At 45.1% G+C, this 17128-nt stretch overlaps 1 protein-coding gene across 1 annotated transcript in view; it reads right to left on the minus strand.

The window, feature by feature from the left end:
- Positions 1 to 17128, minus strand: part of TNFSF15 (TNF superfamily member 15) — a 24717-nt gene continuing 7589 nt past the window's right edge. Inside the window, exons 2-4 of the mRNA XM_038374727.2 lie at positions 12595 to 12646; positions 8949 to 8990; positions 1 to 4419 (exon numbers count right to left, since the gene is read on the minus strand). Coding sequence (XP_038230655.1) covers positions 3992 to 4419; positions 8949 to 8990; positions 12595 to 12646 — 522 coding nt within the window. The 3' untranslated portion in view covers positions 1 to 3991. The remainder of the gene's footprint in view (positions 4420 to 8948; positions 8991 to 12594; positions 12647 to 17128) is intronic.

A 17128-nucleotide genomic window follows, 5' to 3' on the forward strand; every position in this document is an offset into this window, starting at 1 on the left:
TGTCTTAATTTATGTTTCTAATAACACATAATTGTGATTTAATGCCTTGATCCTTTCATCTGATCTGTGCAGGCACTTCTTATGGCCATGCAGACTCCCTTTGCAATCAGGGGTCTGCCCAAAAGAATTGCCTTGCAGGATCATGGTCTAAATCATTTAAAAACCATAATTTATTTTTCACTATTTGTGGCAGTTGTTTTCTTTATTCATTTCACTCACTGGGCTGTTCAAGTTCATTTTCTGCCTGTCGGCCACAGTCCTTCAAACACTTAGTCACATGCTTAGCCCATTAATGTGAGGAACCCATTAACTTTAGCGGGATAACTCATGTATATATAGTTATTCACACCTAAGTGTTTGCAGGCCTGGGGCGATAGTCAGTTTCATTCTCTGTTGCTCATGCATTAGAACAATTCTGATGTCTGTGGGTTTCCAAAACTGTGAGGGGATGATTTAAATTAGAGAAAAATATTTCCATTGAATCGAATCAGAAAATCTTCTATCAGAACATTATTGTTCATATTCAATTTTGTAAAACAAACAAACTAAAAAACCTTTTACGAAATCCAAAGTTTCAGCTTAAGCTACTTGACAGTGCCTCAAAGTTTCAATCAATTTTTTAAAAATCCATTTCCCATTGTACTATTTACATGCTTTTTGCAACCATTTTAACTGCCTGGGTCTGATTATCCTCTCAGTGGAGATTCTCCTGATATACACCAGCGGAAATGAGATGAGAATCTGTTTCTTTTTATAAATACTGGTCACCATCCTTGTTACAGTAGCACAATAATAGAGAAAATTTCCACTGGAGATTATGTGCAGGGTTAATATGCCACCGCCACTTTAAAACAAGTGACACAAGAAAAATCACTTACGTACATAAATGCAATAGCACAAAGAGGAGTTGCATATGAAAGCCTACACTAAGTGGACTATAAATACAGACTCCTGGAAAATAAATATGGGTTTGTTTTGTGGATAACAAGGTGAGGAGTACTAACAGCTAATCTGTGATTGCCGCCGGCCTGTGAAATGTATGATAAATATACACTGGAAAGAAATTGTATGCATCTCATGTGAGGAAAGTCTTATTATTGCTCTAGGAGTTCCTAGAACATGAACAGAATATATCTATTTGTCTCTATATAGATATCTCCAATAGAGTCTTTTTTTATATGCCATGTACTGTACATTCCACTCCTTTCCCCTAAACTCATTTTACTATGATTTAGTGCACCAGGCATTAAGTATTGATGACTTGATTTTTTACATATATTTCAATCAAGTGTAGAAATTTATTGGCATTGCATCATGATCAAAGAATAATGCCACAGCATCCCATGATAGAAACAAAGAGCTCTGTGGATTTCTATAACTGTCAAAGAACTGCTTGAATTTTGCCTTCATGGATACACTTCACAGAAGTGCTAATATCAGGCTGCTGAAAATTACCTGTCCAGGACAGATGCGCTGTGATGAGAGCATCTTAGCTTAACAGTGGTACCTTCCTTGGGCCTAACCCACAACGAGGGAACTAGGAGGAGAAAAGCAGGAGGCAAAAAGAGAAAAGACCATGTTTTTTTAAAAAAAACTTTGGAAGCTGGGAGCCTGGCAATATCCAAGCTCTCGTGGGGCATGTTCAGTGCTTCTTAATTGTTTTTGGATGCATTGATATCATGGTGATAGATGCCTTCTAAGATAGATATTAAGAGAGCCAGGTGATAGGGGGTTGGGAAGAATGGAGGAGGGGGCCATGGAAGGGTTCTTCTCTTACAAAGGGGTTTGCAGTAAGAAAAAGATGGAGAACCCTTGCAACTAACCTAAAGCGCAGCCAGGTTTCCAGCGCTAATGTGCTTGTACAGAGACATGGAGGCAATGCTCAGACCATGCTACTGTTGCATCATTTTGTCTCCTTCCATGCTTCTCTCTCTCCATCTCCCCCGCACCCGCTTGTCTCAACTTGCCTTGGCTGTTTTCTCTTCCTCCCCTACACTGCACTCTTGTAGAGCCCATATTCTATTAATTTTGTCAGATAGCTTATTGTTGCATTAATGTGTCTCCTGTTAGAAGGAGGAATGCAATGGAGAGAACAGATGGGCTTCCTTGCCACTCTAGCTGCATTATATATGTGGAGTGTGTGTATATGGAAGGACCTCAAATTTGAACTCATCAATTAAACTTTGTCAGGATCTCTAGAATTCTCTAATGTGTGTAATTCCCATTATTGGTTTATGAGAGGCATGCACTTGTATTGAAGGAAAATATATCTCAGCTACATTTAGCAATATGGAATCCTGCAAAGTACTATGAGTACATATATAATGCAGTCTCACTTTCACTGATCACCTGGAAAGACATGTTGAAAGTCGAGGAAGTTCCAGTGAGAGAGAGAGAGAGTGTGTCTAGCTGCAAAATTAATTATTTGGGTTCTTTACATGACTGAGCTTGAGGCTTAGGGGTACTTGAGAATATAAAGCTTGAGTCTATTAGAACCTGATTTGAATAGTCATCAGTGAATTGTTTATCATGGGAGTGGAGGGAAAGCCAGGGAATTTCCCTGAGAGAGTATGATCTAGAAGACTGAGCAAGAGACTAGAAGTGGAAAGTTCCTGAGTTCTGCTCCTGGCTACAGCTCCTACTCCCACTGTTGCCTTGACATTAACCCAGCTCTCTGTGTAGAGGAACCACGAGGTGCGAGCCAGCCTAGTGCCTAGAAAAAGTTACAGCAGCCTTTCATTTCAGAAATCACTGCAGGAGTGAGCATCTGGGTATAGCAGAGTCATGGCCATCTTGGAACTGGGGGATGGGGGGGCAGAGAAAGGTATTTTGTTTTCAATTTATGGAAATTTCTGAAATTTTGTGGTTTCTTTCCTCAAAAAGCTACAAAACCAAAACAAAACATTAGTTTTGAAGAAACATAACACATTTTCAAAATGGTCCCAATTCTGAGTGACTACAGTTACCTGCTGTACAGCAGGTTGAAAGTTTTCAAAATTTGAAATTATTGCTCAAAATTGCAATAAAAATCTTATTTCCCCCCCTCCCCCCGCCCCCTGATTTCTCCTCCTGATCCAGTTTTTCAACCTGTTTTAATATTAGGACTTTTTTCATAGTGAGATGAATTTTTACACTGAAACATTAACATTTTTTGTGTTTTTCAGTGTAAAAAGGTACAATCCATTAGGAATGCTATGAAAAGAGCCATTTCTGGGCAGCAAATGGATCCAGAACAACATAGGCCACCATTTCCTGCAAAATTTCTTGGGAGAAAAAAAATCAGTAATGTTTTTGTCTATTGGCTTGTTTTGCAAACTGCAAGAAGTCATTTTAATCTACTTCCCAGGGCAGTTGTGAGGGATTAATTGAACAATTAATGATTTACATAGTGCCTTGAAGATTTAAATTTCTATATTAGTACAAAGTACTGAGCAACTCTATTTTTAAGGGTGTGCCAAGAATGAATTGCCTGTTGAGAGAGGTGATCTGAAGAAAGGTCAAACAAAATTACACTGGAAACTTGGGGATAGTTTAAAGTGGTTGTTTAAGGCAAAGGGGGTTGCTTATTGGAGGTGGAATATAGGCTTAGTTGATGTGTTTGAGATTATTGTTCCCGGTCACCTATAAACTATCTATGCACCACTTGTAGGCATGCAAGAGGTTCCTAGCTTTAGCATGGAAATGTATTTTTCTCTCCTCTGCCTCCCTATGTTTTTCTGTGGTTTGATGTGGTGTGATCTATTTGGTATAATATTGTGATGGGCCATTTAATTCAACTTTCCTTCCCCCAAGAATAATGATGGGCACCACAGCCACACAGGTGAAGGAGAATCCAGGTAAGGAAACTGCTTTTGAGAGCACAGATGCTTGGAACTAGGACATCTTGATCCTGCACTCACTAAAATCATTAGCAAAACTCCTGTGTGACTTTAGTGATGCATTTGCTTCAGGACCCTAATTAGGAGCAGCCCTTATTGGTTGCTGTCAGAACCTACAGTAAAAAAGCACCGAAGTATGTTTTGTGTTCTTTAGTGTAATCCACCCATTGGATATCACTGACATTGACCATCAGCCTGTCCCCTTCCTCCATGAAAAGCACTGCCCCTAAGTAAATCGGCTGGAACCAGTTGTTTCCCATCTCACACAGAGTCTTGGTGGCAGTCAGTAGTTGGGTAGGCTCAGGGTAGCTGTCCGTGACTTTGGTGATGATCTGCGTTATGGAACCTGGTTTACTGTGATTTGGAGTGGACCCTCGGAAAGTGACCTGAGAGTAGATGTAGTAATCCCCGGCCTTTGGAATCACCAGTGACTTATTGGTATAGTTCATATTGTTCTTGGTGAAGGCTAAGCCTCGCTCGTGTTCCCACTGGAGAACTGGAAACTGGTTTCCCATGGGGGGTGAAAGATCTTGTTTCTTAACTGAGGACATAAAGGAGAAAGGAGATAAATCAGTTGGTTCCCCTGTTCAAGCAGGATGTGTGACAGTGAGCATAATTCAGATGATGTATTCCTTCAAAAGAAAACAACCTTGCTAGCACATTCTCTTTAGCTCACTCTGCTGTGTATTACGGTAATGCCCAGAGGCCTCACATGAAATCAGAGCCCCACTGGGATAAGCACTCTACATACACCTTGTAAGATACAGTATCTGCCCCAAAGAGCTTCCAGGCTAGCTAGACAAGGCAAACAAAGGGTCAGAGGAAAGGAATATTATTACTCCCATTTTACATATGGAAAACTGAGGCACAGGGCGATTATGCCCAGATTTTCAAACTCAACTAGCTAGTTTGGGTGCCCACCTTGAGATGCTATAAAGGGACCTAATTTTCAGAGACTGGACGCTGGGTCCCCTTTAAGGTGTCTCAGTTTGAGCACCCAGGAACTGAGCCACTTGGCGTCATTAGTCACTTTTGAAAATCGTGTCCGATGCTGCACAGCAAGTCTCTGGCAACCTGAGACTAAAGCTCAGATCTCCTAAATCCAAGGCCAGCACTTATCCACAAGGCAATCCTTCCTCAGGGTGCAGCTTGGTCACATCAAAGGGGGAAATTCTCCCCCCCCCAGGCCCAATGCACCAGTTCACAGCATCCTAACATGCAGCCAGCTCTGGGGCAGCTGTGTGAATGATTACAGCAACTGTACATAATGGTGCAGGACAGTGATCAGTGAGACTGATATCACATATCCAAGGGACCCTTCAGTAATTCAGCTCAGGCAGTAGCTAGGAAAACAAGAGCCCTATATTTTATTTATAAGAGAGATTTCTGTTAGGGAACGGCAGTCAACTTTCCTAGTAACTGCGTTTGTCACACAAAATTGTTGTGGTAAAGTTACAGCGGAGAAAAGTAAAACATCCGACTTCTCTGGGCAATAAAAAGAAACATACAATGCTATTGATAAACAAACAGGCAAGACAGAGACAACTGATGTCCAGGAGATGAGACCTTTTATTTTGTGTGAGCGTGGATTAATATTGAATGTTAGCTCTCTTTCCATATCATTGCATTTCGGGGAAGGTGGATAAATTAAGTACAGAAAAGAAAAGCTTTGGAATTCTTCCAGACTTAATTGCGAAGCATGCCCTGTGTGGTATGAGATTCAGCAAGATCACACATAATTACTACAAGGAACAGGATTAAGGGTGTGCGGCTGAGCGATGCCTCAGCTCCTGTTGGCATCACTGGAAGTCCTGGGGGCTCAGAACAGGTCAGGATAGGTAGGTCTACACAGCCTGCAGAAGCAAGCCTCCCAGCCCACATTGACAGATGGGCTAATGGTGCAGGTGATAGCACTCTAAAATATATATGTGTAGACAGCGCATTGCAGTCATGCCTTGGGCTCTGAAGCCTGGGCAGGGGGGTGGGCTTCGGAGCCCGAACTCCAGCCCGAGTCACAAGTTCAAAGCACTGTCAACACAGTTCTTTTTAGAATACTAGTGTGAACCCTGCTAGTCCAGGTCTGTTGACCTGGGTTGGGTGACTCACTGCCCCAGGCTGTGTAAACCTACCCAATCTGGTCTGAAACCCCATTTCCAGAACATTGTAACAACTACTGGCTAGCACTGTTTTTCTCCTCTGTTAATATATAATCCAGAAGTGGTGAATGAGCCGTAATGCCTTGTGTATTCGCTGAGCAGTATAACACTATGATGGCATGCAGTAATGGATTTTGAGCTCTAGTTCATTCTAACTTTTCTCCAGAAAAAGGTAAAGCACACAGATGTGTGGGGGAAGACAAGGATTGCAAGAGCATCTGGAGTGGAAGGAAGAGTGTTCTCAGAGCTTTGGCTCCATCTGAGCTCTGTTTGGTATAGAAACTGAGGTTAGGGGAAGCAAATGGCTGTCTGCTACCTCACACTTCCCCAGGGATTCCAGGGGGTGTTCAGACCTTGGTATAAATTAGAGGAGCCTTAGGCCTGCTCTAATTTGCAACAGCCCCTCCCTCCCCACCCCACGCTCCCTGAGGGATAATTCAGCAGCTGGGGATGCTGGAGTGTAGGGGTCTCTATGTATGCAGCTCCCTACCATGTGCTAGCATGGCCCCCACACTGGAGTGCACTGCATCAGCTGTGCCTGGTATTTAGGATAAATTTAAAGCTGCTCTGTGCTACAGTACTAGCTCCAGGCTCCAGAAGTTCAGTGGTCACCCTTAAAAGGCCAGCAGTTCCCAACCAGTAACAGACAGGACTGTTGTTTCCTACACAGACTTAGGGAAATGCTCAGATATCACCACACTGTGGTAGCTATTACTTAACGATTTTGTAGTGACTATCACCCCCCTCTTCCCCCGCAGTGATTGGAATGAATGTCGTTTCAGTGACAAGTGTTGAGGCTAGGGACAGGAAAAATAAGAACAGACCCTCTGCCTCGTGGCCCAGAACTCAAATCAAACCTTTCTGGAGCTTCAAAACAGACGGGAGAACTTCTTGAAAATGTGTTTGTCATTTTCCTTTTCTTGCTCCTCTCCAATTGGAGGTACAAGCTAGTGAATGTGCCCAAATGGCAGATCAAAGAGGACCAGAAATCTTGGTGATTTCCAGCTAGATTTTGCAAACTCAAGGGGTTGAAAGAAAATTGATTCAACTGTTGGGTGCTTCCCTGAAGCAAAGAGAACATCACACAAGCTTTTGAAGTTAATTCATCAGGAGTACAGAGCTACAGTCTTATATTCTGAGCCAGCAGGAGGGGCTGTCTCTTGTCCAGCATCTCTTGCTACTATGTCTCACTGGCTGTGCACAAATGACTCTTTTATCAATGAATGTGACCTTGTTCTCCTGCAAATCTGCACAGATGTGTTGAAAAATTATTAGTAAAAGGCATGGAAAAGGGTCAAAAGACACAATCTAGCTTTAGCTAGGAACTTGAGGACAAACCCAGAGAGTAAAATCCTGCTACTGAGAGCTATAGGAACTTAGGCTCTGATTCAGTGGAGTGTTTAAGCACATGCACAACTGTACACATTGACTTCAGTGGGGCTACCCGCATGCTTAAAGTTACTCTGTGCTTTGAGTGCTTTTTGGTATCAGGGCCAGAGTCCACGCCGGGGGGCGGGGGGGGGAGCGGGTCTGACCATGGCAGAGGGATCTTGGAAGCCGTCCACAAGATTCTTGAACCATCACAGCCGTGCCAGCCATATGGCAGCCATTCTGCCACTGACTTTCTCCGATATGTCCTTGCCCCCAGGTTCTCTCATCTGGGAGCTATAGAAATAGCTTAGAGCTCAGTTATGCCCCTCCCTCAAAAGGGGGGACTAAGAAGGGGTTTAGAGCAAACTGAGAGTCCCTTGCACCTGAGCCCATCTACAGAGGAACCAAGCATCATCCCCTGGTCTGGTACCTTTACACTACAATAAAAGACCCTCCACATGGCTGTGGCTGGCCTGTGTCAGCTGCCTTGAGCTTGGAGGGCTCGGGCTGCAGGGCTAAACATTGCAGGGTTGACATGCAGGCGTGGGCTGGAGGTTGGGATCTGAAACTGAAGGGGTGGAGGTTGGTTCTAAGAGCCTGAGCCCACTGCAGTTTTTAGCCCCATAGCCCAAGCCCTGTGTGCCCAAGTCCATTGACCCGGGCTCTGAGAGTCTGTGCCACGGATTTTTTATTGCAGAGCAGATGTACCTGAAAGCTCTATGAGCGCATGGCTGGGGGTAATGCTGGCCACACCTGTTAAGCAGTGTGTAGCAAAGAGCACCCTTCAGGCTGCTCCCTCAGCCTTTCCTATTGCTTTTGACACCCCCACTCCTGTCCTTGAGAAAGGCATAATACCTTCTGGCAGTTCCCCCTCCTCACCACGGCTCAGACTCATGAGAATCACAACTGAGCCTAATTCTTCTCTTGCGCACGCTGGTGTAAATCAGGGGTGATTCCAATTAAGCCAATGGAGTTCTACTGGCATGGAAAAGGTGTAAGTGAAGAGAATCAAGACTGTGATGTTTATGGAATATTAAAGGTCTGGTTCTCCTGTCCCTTAAACTGCTCTAGCTCCATTGACTGACAGCTGTGGAGTTACTCCTGAATTGATGAGACTACAACTAGGCCCTTTTTGTTTAAATAGTCCCATTAAGTATAGCAGAAGAGTAAAATACCAGCCATTCTAGCAGTTGCTAACAGCCACCAGCCTGAGTGTTTATTTGGTAAGCAGCCTTTTAAAACCATAAAGAGAATCTTTCATAAAGTGACTGGCTTTGCAGACACTCTGTATGAACACAGGGCCAGATCCTCTACTGGTATAAATCAGCATAGCTCAGTAAAGCTAAGTCAAGAGACACCAGCTTGAGATCTAGCCCAGAGAGTGTAAACAGGAGATGACTTTCTTTCCCCTACATTTCCTGCCTTGCAACATCTGACTGTCAGTTTCCATCAGGCATGTGTGTTTTGGAGATGAGCTTTTGTGCAGTGCAATGTGAGTGACAGCTACCCATGGAGGCATATCATTTTTGAACAGTTAAATTACCTGTCAGGTGTGCTCTTGGCTTTTCTGCACTGGATACTAAAGCTGTAATTAAAAAACAAACAAACAAACATTTGCAAACATCCGAGTCCAATTGATTCTTCACAGAGTCCCTCTTCAGTCCCTCTGTGCAGTCCCTCTTCATTTCCGCCTTGGTCTGTTTTATGAGTTATTTGTCTAGGCTGGTTTTCTGTGTTTGTTTTTTGCGGGAGGCAGGAATGGAGTTTTGAACAGAGCTGATAGGAACACTGAGCAAGCACCAGGACTTGTCAATTTCACTGCAAGGCTTGTGAGATCTTGGCAAATCCTTTTAAAACAAATGCTGCCAACTAACCCCCCCCACCCCACCCCCGAAAAGCAAAGCAAAAACCTCTTCTTTGAATTAGATTTCAGCATGCACAAGGCCTCCTTTATTGCTCTTGTTATTTCAATACTAACATAGTCAGATTGTGCTCAAAAAGCCACAAGGCAGGTTTACCCCTATGCCAATGCAAAGAGGCCTCATTCAGGGCCTGCAGCACCAACCCAGCCACTCCCCCTCTTATGCCATCTTTCTGTCCCCCCCCAGCCCCGCACTGCTTCCTCAAGCCTGCCCGTGCTCTGCCACAGCCACAGCCTCTGCTCCTCCCTTCCTTCCCCACCTGGCCTCCCATCCATACCTCTCTCCTCCAGCCCAGAGATTGCCCATGACCCTTCCTGCACTGGGTGACCATTGCTGAGCAGGTATCCACCTCCTGTGTTGAAAAGGGGGTGGGGGGGTGGGGGAATGGTGGACTTTGCCTTCTTTGCACTAGCCGCACTGGCACGAAAGAGCCCATAGGGGGCACCTGTGAGCCTGGCCCACAGAGCAAGAGTGAGCTGGGGTTTGCTTTCACATGCAGCTACATTTCCCCCTGCAGCATCAATATCATAGAATCGGAGGACCTTGAGAGGTCAGTCCCCTGCACTCAAGGTAGGACTAAGTGTTGTCTAGAGACCATCCCTGGTGGGGGTTTGTCCAACCTGCTCATAAAAAATCTCCCAATGATGGAGATTCCACAGCCTCCCCAGGCAATTTATTCCAGTGCTGAACCAGCCTGACAGTTAGGAACTTTTTCCTAATGTCCAACCTAAACCGCCCTTGCTGCAATTTAACCCCGTTGCTGCTTGTCCTGTCCTCAGAGGTTAAGAAGAAATTTTTTTCTCCCTCCTCCTTGTAACAACCTTTTATGTACTTGAAAACTGTCATCATGGTCCCTCTCCATCTTCTCTTCTCCAGACTAAACCCTTAAATCTTCCCTCATATGTCACGTTTTCTAGACCTTTAATCATTTTTGTTGCTTTTCTCTGGACTTTCTCCAATTTAGGACATCCTTCCTAAAATGCGGTGCCCAGAACTGGACACAGTACTCCAGTTTAAGCCTTATCAGCGCAGAACAGAGCAGAAGAATTACTTGTCCTGTCTTGCATACAACTCTCCTGTTAATACATATACACAGACAACACAGTACAGGGGAGTGGTTTCAGATGTAGATTCTTATCTACTCCTAGCCTTTCCCTTCATTTATGTTTTCTATTGACTCAAACCTTCACTCTCAGCCCAACCCTTCAGCTCTAACACTGCCCAAACTTCCAGGGACTTTGATGGGGTTGCAGGAGCGTGCGCCACAAGAGGATTAAGCCCATAGCATTGCAGATGATAAAGATGGAAAAGACATCCCAGAACCTGGGATGCATCTGAGCTGTGCTCAGGAGGGGGTTTGCAAAGGTGGCTTTAAACCACATGTACACCCTGCGGCCCCCAATTCTGGTTCCTTGTGGATGCTGTACTATTCCCTGCTGTAGGCTAGACTAGCCACAGGGTTGTCTGTACCTGGTTGCCTATTGCCCAACCCAGCATCTGGGCATCACTGGGGGAGTTGTCCCCCAGATATGTCCCCTATAATGGGAACTGGGATGGAGCTGGCATAAAAGCTACTAGATGATTCCCTTGTGCCATTCTCCACTTGCCAGATGTGATGGCTTTAAGACTAGGTTGCACTGTAGAGCAGTATGAAGCCCCTTTAGCAGGACAAAGAGCTGCCCCATCCTTGCGAGGTCACCTAGCCCATTTTCCTTTAGAGGGTTCCTTTGGGAAATCTAATTTTAAGATAATACAAGTGATAGGGCTTCTACCCCTTTGCGGGTGAGACTGATCTATAGCATAACAGATCTCACTAGGAGGAAGCTTTTCCTGACATTCAGCCTGAATTTACTTTCTCGGACTTTAATCTCCTTTGGCTTCTAGTTGCACCCTTTTGCACCACACTAAGCAATTCCTTTTCCTCTAAAGGAAACTGATCTGGCCCCCCACTCTGGCTTCTATATGCTATTTCGGCAGTGTACAGGGCACATGAAGGAGCTGCTGAGGAAGAAGTCCCTCTGGGCAGAAGTAGCATAGGGCTTGATATTAGTGACCTGGCATAATGTCCACCTCAAAGCTCAACTCTAGGGGACATGGTGGGAGCGTAGCTGGGTCAGGAAGGGGCGGGTTATGATGCTTCTCAAGGGGTACCCAGCAGTGTGAGGTGCCTCACTACCACCTGCCCTTAACTGGAGGAAAGCTTGTCTGTGACTGCTGTGGGTCAGTTCTCCTACCACTCCAGTCTCTGGGAACTAGTGCCTTCCAGGCCTCTGTAGGCCCTGATCTCTTTTTACAGGTTAACGATAGTCAACCTGCAATCTCCAAACACCTCATTGGAGTGCCCAGCCCCTGATCCACTGGGTTTCCCAGACCCTCTGTTCCCAAAGGAACAGTTCCCTGGCCCCCCTCCAGCGAGTCAAATGATAGCAAGCAGAAATAGTGGAAACAAAGGGTTACCATATAGCTTTTTCTACTATAAGTGATTCTGGGCTGCAGCGCAGCTCCTAGGCAGCCAATCAGGTCTGCAGAAAGTCTCCTTTGCCCAATCCCCCCTGTGCTCTTTGTGCCGGGTTTCTCAGAATCTGTCCCCAGGAGCTTTTGTCCTTGGATGTTTGTGTTTATGGGTCATATCTCTCTACACACCCTCCCACACCCCTCTCTATTGTACTTGTATTGTTCCCAGTATTGGGGGCAGGGAGGAGAGAAGTCTCAAGGTTATATCATCTTCTGGGTGTGGTTTTCTGTCCCATCAAGCGAGAGCGAAAGAGAGTGAGCGAGAGAGAAAAAATATACATAATGAATCTGCTGTACAGCCTTTTCTAAGCGCTAGTTGGCTTTTAGCTCATGCACTATGCTTCAGCAGTCCCAGGTTCGATCCCGCTCACTGATGACCGGGTTTTCTCGATGTTACAATTGCACATGGGCATTTGAATCCCTTGGAACCCTTAGTTGTTAGTAGAGAAGGCAGGTGTCTCTGCTTGATAGCCCTGGGAAAGTGCATTTCCATATAGTGGAAAGAGAAGGAGGGTGAGGTAATATCTTTCATTGGACCAACTTCCTTGGTGAGAGAGAAACTCTTTTGAGATATTACCTCACCCACCCTGTCTCTAATATCCTGGGGCTGACCCGGTTACAAAAAACACTGCCTTTCAGTCTTGCTCCTACATTTAGCTGCCGTGAGGAATTTGTGATAGCAGGTACCACCCCCAGTGGACACGTGAATGAACAGAAGCTTTTATAGAAGAAGGAAAGGACTGGCAAACTTACAAATAGGTGATGTCTGTAGCTTTAGGAATCTAGACACGCTTTCATCTGCAACCTGCGAATAGATTCACAAGCAGTTAGTGTTCAGTTGATTGAGACAAGACAAATCATGGAGAGCAGAGGCCCGTCTGTGTATGTAATATTTTCATCAAAAGAGTCTATCTAGCCTTTGACAATTGCCTCAGGAGACAGCATAGGCAGCAATATTTGTTTACATCTGAACTGAGCCTGAAGTACAAGCCCGCAAGTAGCTTCGGTTGTTGGTGCGAGAGCCTTCTCTTCCACAGCTCCTGTTAGTTTGAAACTGCCTTCCAATATCCCTCTGTCTCACACACACAGGACAGATTAACAGGTATGGTTGATCTGTGCTAAGCATGGGACCTGGGGTGGGAGAATGGTGGCTCCAAATCATCTTCCTGCTTCCTGGCTCAACCAGAGCCTGAAATGGCCCATGGAATAATTCTGAAAGGCCTAAGGGCTACTCTAAGTTATGCCACCCAGAGCAGTCACCCAGGGACAGTTCTGCCAACCAGGGAGTGCGGAGCACAACTCCATCCAGCCCCACTCCCTCCCATCCCCAGCCTGCCACTGAACATCTCCTACACCTCAGGGAGGGGAGCAAGTCATGCAGAGGTGAGACAATGCACAGAGCTTAGAGCTGGAAGCCAGGATCTGACCCTGACTCTTTCTTATCATAGTGGACCTGATCCGCAGCTGGTGTCAGAGCTCCTCTGGATGGGGGTACATCGATGTACAGCAGCTGAGGATCTGTCCCATAATTTCTCCCTTACTTCTGTAGCTTGCGATTCCTCTCTCCCTCTGCTCTTTATTATGTGACTCTGTAACTCTATCACAGGTTTCAGAGTAGCAGCCGTGTTAGTCTGTATTCGCAAAAAGAAAAGGAGTACTTGTGGCACCTTAGAGACTAACAAATTTATTAGAGCATAAGCTTTCGTGAGCTAAGTGAGCTGTAGCTCACGAAAGCTTATGCTCTAATAAATTTGTTAGTCTCTAAGATGCCACAAGTACTCCTTTTCTTTTTGTAACTCTATCATGTCCTTCCCTAAAGGCATTGGGGAAAGAGTTTGTGTGAAAGACAGATCAGTAACGAAAGGAGCCAAGAACTCTCAGTGGCAGAAAACTAACCTTGCAGGTAAACAAGCACTTGACAGAGGAAGCGTTAGTTTTGTTTGTCTAATCACTTGCTAAATCACTCTCCCTATCTGAGAGCCAGCTTCCCTGTGAAGCCAATTCAGACTCACACTGTAAATATTGCAGCATAATATTGACTTGGTCGGTGCCAAAGACAAAAGACATTTATGCAAAGCAGCAGGAAGGGCAGTTATCACTTGCCGGTCAGATGCCTGCCAATGGGGCTGGCTTTTCCCATTCAAACCCACATAGGTGGAGTGCCTGCATTCTTGCAAGACATTGGTTCTGTTCAGCCAGATTCTCAGGTGATATAAATCAGCAAAATTTTGAAGCCAATGGAGTTAGGCTGATTGAAGATCTGGTCCAGGGGTGTCCAACCTGTGGCTCTGGAGCCACATGCCGCTCTTCAGAAGTTAATATGCAGCTCCTTGTCTAGGCTCTGACTCTGGGGCTGGAGCTACAGGCGCCAACTTTCTAATGGGCTGGAGGGTGCTCACTGCTCAACCCCTGGTTCTGCCACAGGCCCTGCCCCCACTCCACCCCTTCCTGCCCCCTCCCCGAGCCTCCTGCATGCCACAAAACAGCTGATCGGGAGGTGCGGGAGGAGAGGGGGAGGCACTGATTGGTGGGGCTGCTGGTGGGTGGGAGGTGCTGGGACGGGGGTGAGGGGAGCTGATGGGGGGCTGCTGACATATTACTGTGGCTCTTCTGCAATGTACATTGGTAAATTCTGACTACTTCTCTGGCTCAGGTTGGCCACCCCTGATCTGGTCTATAGTTTGTGCATGTGCAACCCTCCCCCAAATCTTAATAGCAGTGCCTAGAGGCATACAATACTTACAGTGGTTCTCAAACTGTGGAGCATTTGCTGATGGTCTATGGAGAACCTGGTCACATCATGCTGACTCTTCTCCTTTCCAGCTGCTAAACTGCAGCAACCCACTGCCTCTGCCTGCACTCTCCATTAAAGACTCTTCTAATATTATTTCTCCCTACACCCAATTCCAGTAGCTGCTACAGAAAGGGCACAAAAGGTGGCCTATGCAATAATGAAAGAGAGAGCAGGTGTCCATGAGACAACAGTTGGATAGGTCATCAGCTGGTGTGAATCAGTGTCATACACCGATTTATAGCAGCTGAGGAGCTGACCCCAACTTTCTCTGTTAAAACCAGGGCTAGGCAAAAGTGTGAGAAACCCTGTAGTACAGTGTCTGCTAGGAGTGTGCTTATGTTGTATGCGTATGCACTTTGTGGACCAGACTCTCAATCAGTGTCAATCAGAGTACATTTCATTGTAAGTTGGTTTCAATGGAGCTCCGCTGATTGGCCAGATCTTCAATGGGAGTTAATAACAATTACTACTAAAAATCAGTGATAATATTTAATGTTTATATACATATATTATCCAGCTTGGATTATTTCACACACACAGACAATATCAGCCACTTCTGGGGAAAGAGGACACAAGCTGCATGCCAACATGGTCTAGATAATACTTGGTCATGCTATGAGTGCAGGGGACTGAATTAGATGACCTCTCAAGGTCCCTTCCTGTCCTATGCTTCTATGACTCTATGGGCAAAAGGAGAATGAATGGCTGAGTTCGCTTCATGGCAGACAGACAATATCCCGAATTAACTTTACTGAATTAAGTTAAACCTTGCTGAATTAGTTTTAACAGCTTTGGAGTCCATTGTTTTGAAAATGCAATTGTGTCTGTGTTATTGTGGAATTGTATGTTTGTACCTTTTCTCTCACTAATGCAATATCTGGAAGGTATTAGGAACTTCAAAGGGCTTTTTGAAACAACACCTGTGAAATGGATTTCCTAGGAAGTACCTGTGGGAATGCAAATGACCCACTTCCAATCCACCCTTTTGAAGCTATACCTTCGTGAGGAGAAGCTGCTGTATATTTATTACATGCTCTAGGAAACTCCAGATCAAAGACTCCTAAACACTACACAGGGTGGAATAAACATATTATGAATGTGCTAGTTCTGAGCTGAGGCTGTGATGAATTTGAGACCACAAAGGAAATCCCTTGGGTGGAGTGCTGAAGGACTGCTCTGGCCAGAGATCATGTTCGAGTTGGGGTGATGTCTGCTAAGCTTATTAGCATTGGAGTAGGGGCTTTTTTTTTTGGTAACTGTTTTCTCTGTAGTGCTTTTACCTTAAGAATAAAATAGGCTTGTATTAGAAAGAACTGCACGGCAACTTATAACTGCGGACAATCGTTCTGTTATCAGTCCCTGAATAGAAAACCAGCACATGTTGGGGCAGCCTGTGGCTGCTGAGAATAACAAAGTGAAGGCAGGCAACTGTGCCATCTGGAAATACCTTGCTCAGAAGGGAGTGAGACATGGGTCTCCTCCCCACCCTTAACCCCAAAAAAGGCAACAGATGGGGAGTTGGAAGCATGAGAGCACCACTGAGGGGAAATACAGGTACAAGTTGCCCTGAACTGTGACAACCCTCACCAGGAGTTGAGCCTGGCACGTGCTGCATTGAGGCTTGAGATTTTAAAATGGATGCTCAATGCTGAGGGGCATGTGTGGTCTAGGAGACAGCTAAGCCACTTATAAAATGGTAATTTCCCAATAGCTAAATTATGTACAAAAAAAAATCTGGAGAAAAAAAAATTGCAACAGAAAATTCCGTCTCTTCCCCAGCTACACCGCCTCAGCCCCTGCCTTCCCGCCGTACCACCCCAGCAGGAAAAGCACAATCTAAAAGACCCTAGTGAAAACTGCAGGGGCACAGACTACAAGACAGGAAAGAATCAGGAGAAACACACTAGTTATATTGACCTTGAACTGTTTGAGACAAGGCAGCTGCTCAGTATTGACTATTGCATGGTCTTCGGCAAGAGCTCACAAGATTGCTGGGATGTTTGAATACAATTGTAATTTATGATGCAATGTGCAGCATCATGGTCAGCTGAATGTGTCATTTCCCTGGAGGGACTTTATAAGGCCATAGTGTGGGAATTTCCTTGAGAACACTCCTCCCCCAGTGGACATTAATGAGAGTTGTAATCACTGAAATGTCAAGGTAGTTACATATGCCATAACAAAGCTGTGTTTGGCCCTGATTCAGCAAGATACTTCAGCACACACCTAACTTTAAGCATGTGAACAGCTCTATTTATTGACTTCAGTGGGACTCCATCCTCAAAGTTAGATCCCTGCTTATGTAGTTTGCTCAAGAACCTTACATAATCAGAACCCTTGAGATTTAAGTAGACCTGATTGTTTCCATGAAAAGTTTTGACTTTTTGCCAAAAACCTAGAGTGTTTTGGGGACAAAAACGGGGGGTGGGGGTGGGGGAGGGGAGGAAATGGCTAACAACTGAAATATGTTTGGCTGAAAATCAAAACAATTTA

Source organism: Dermochelys coriacea, chromosome 16, assembly GCF_009764565.3.
Source record: "Dermochelys coriacea isolate rDerCor1 chromosome 16, rDerCor1.pri.v4, whole genome shotgun sequence".
Classification (NCBI taxonomy): domain Eukaryota; kingdom Metazoa; phylum Chordata; order Testudines; family Dermochelyidae; genus Dermochelys; species Dermochelys coriacea.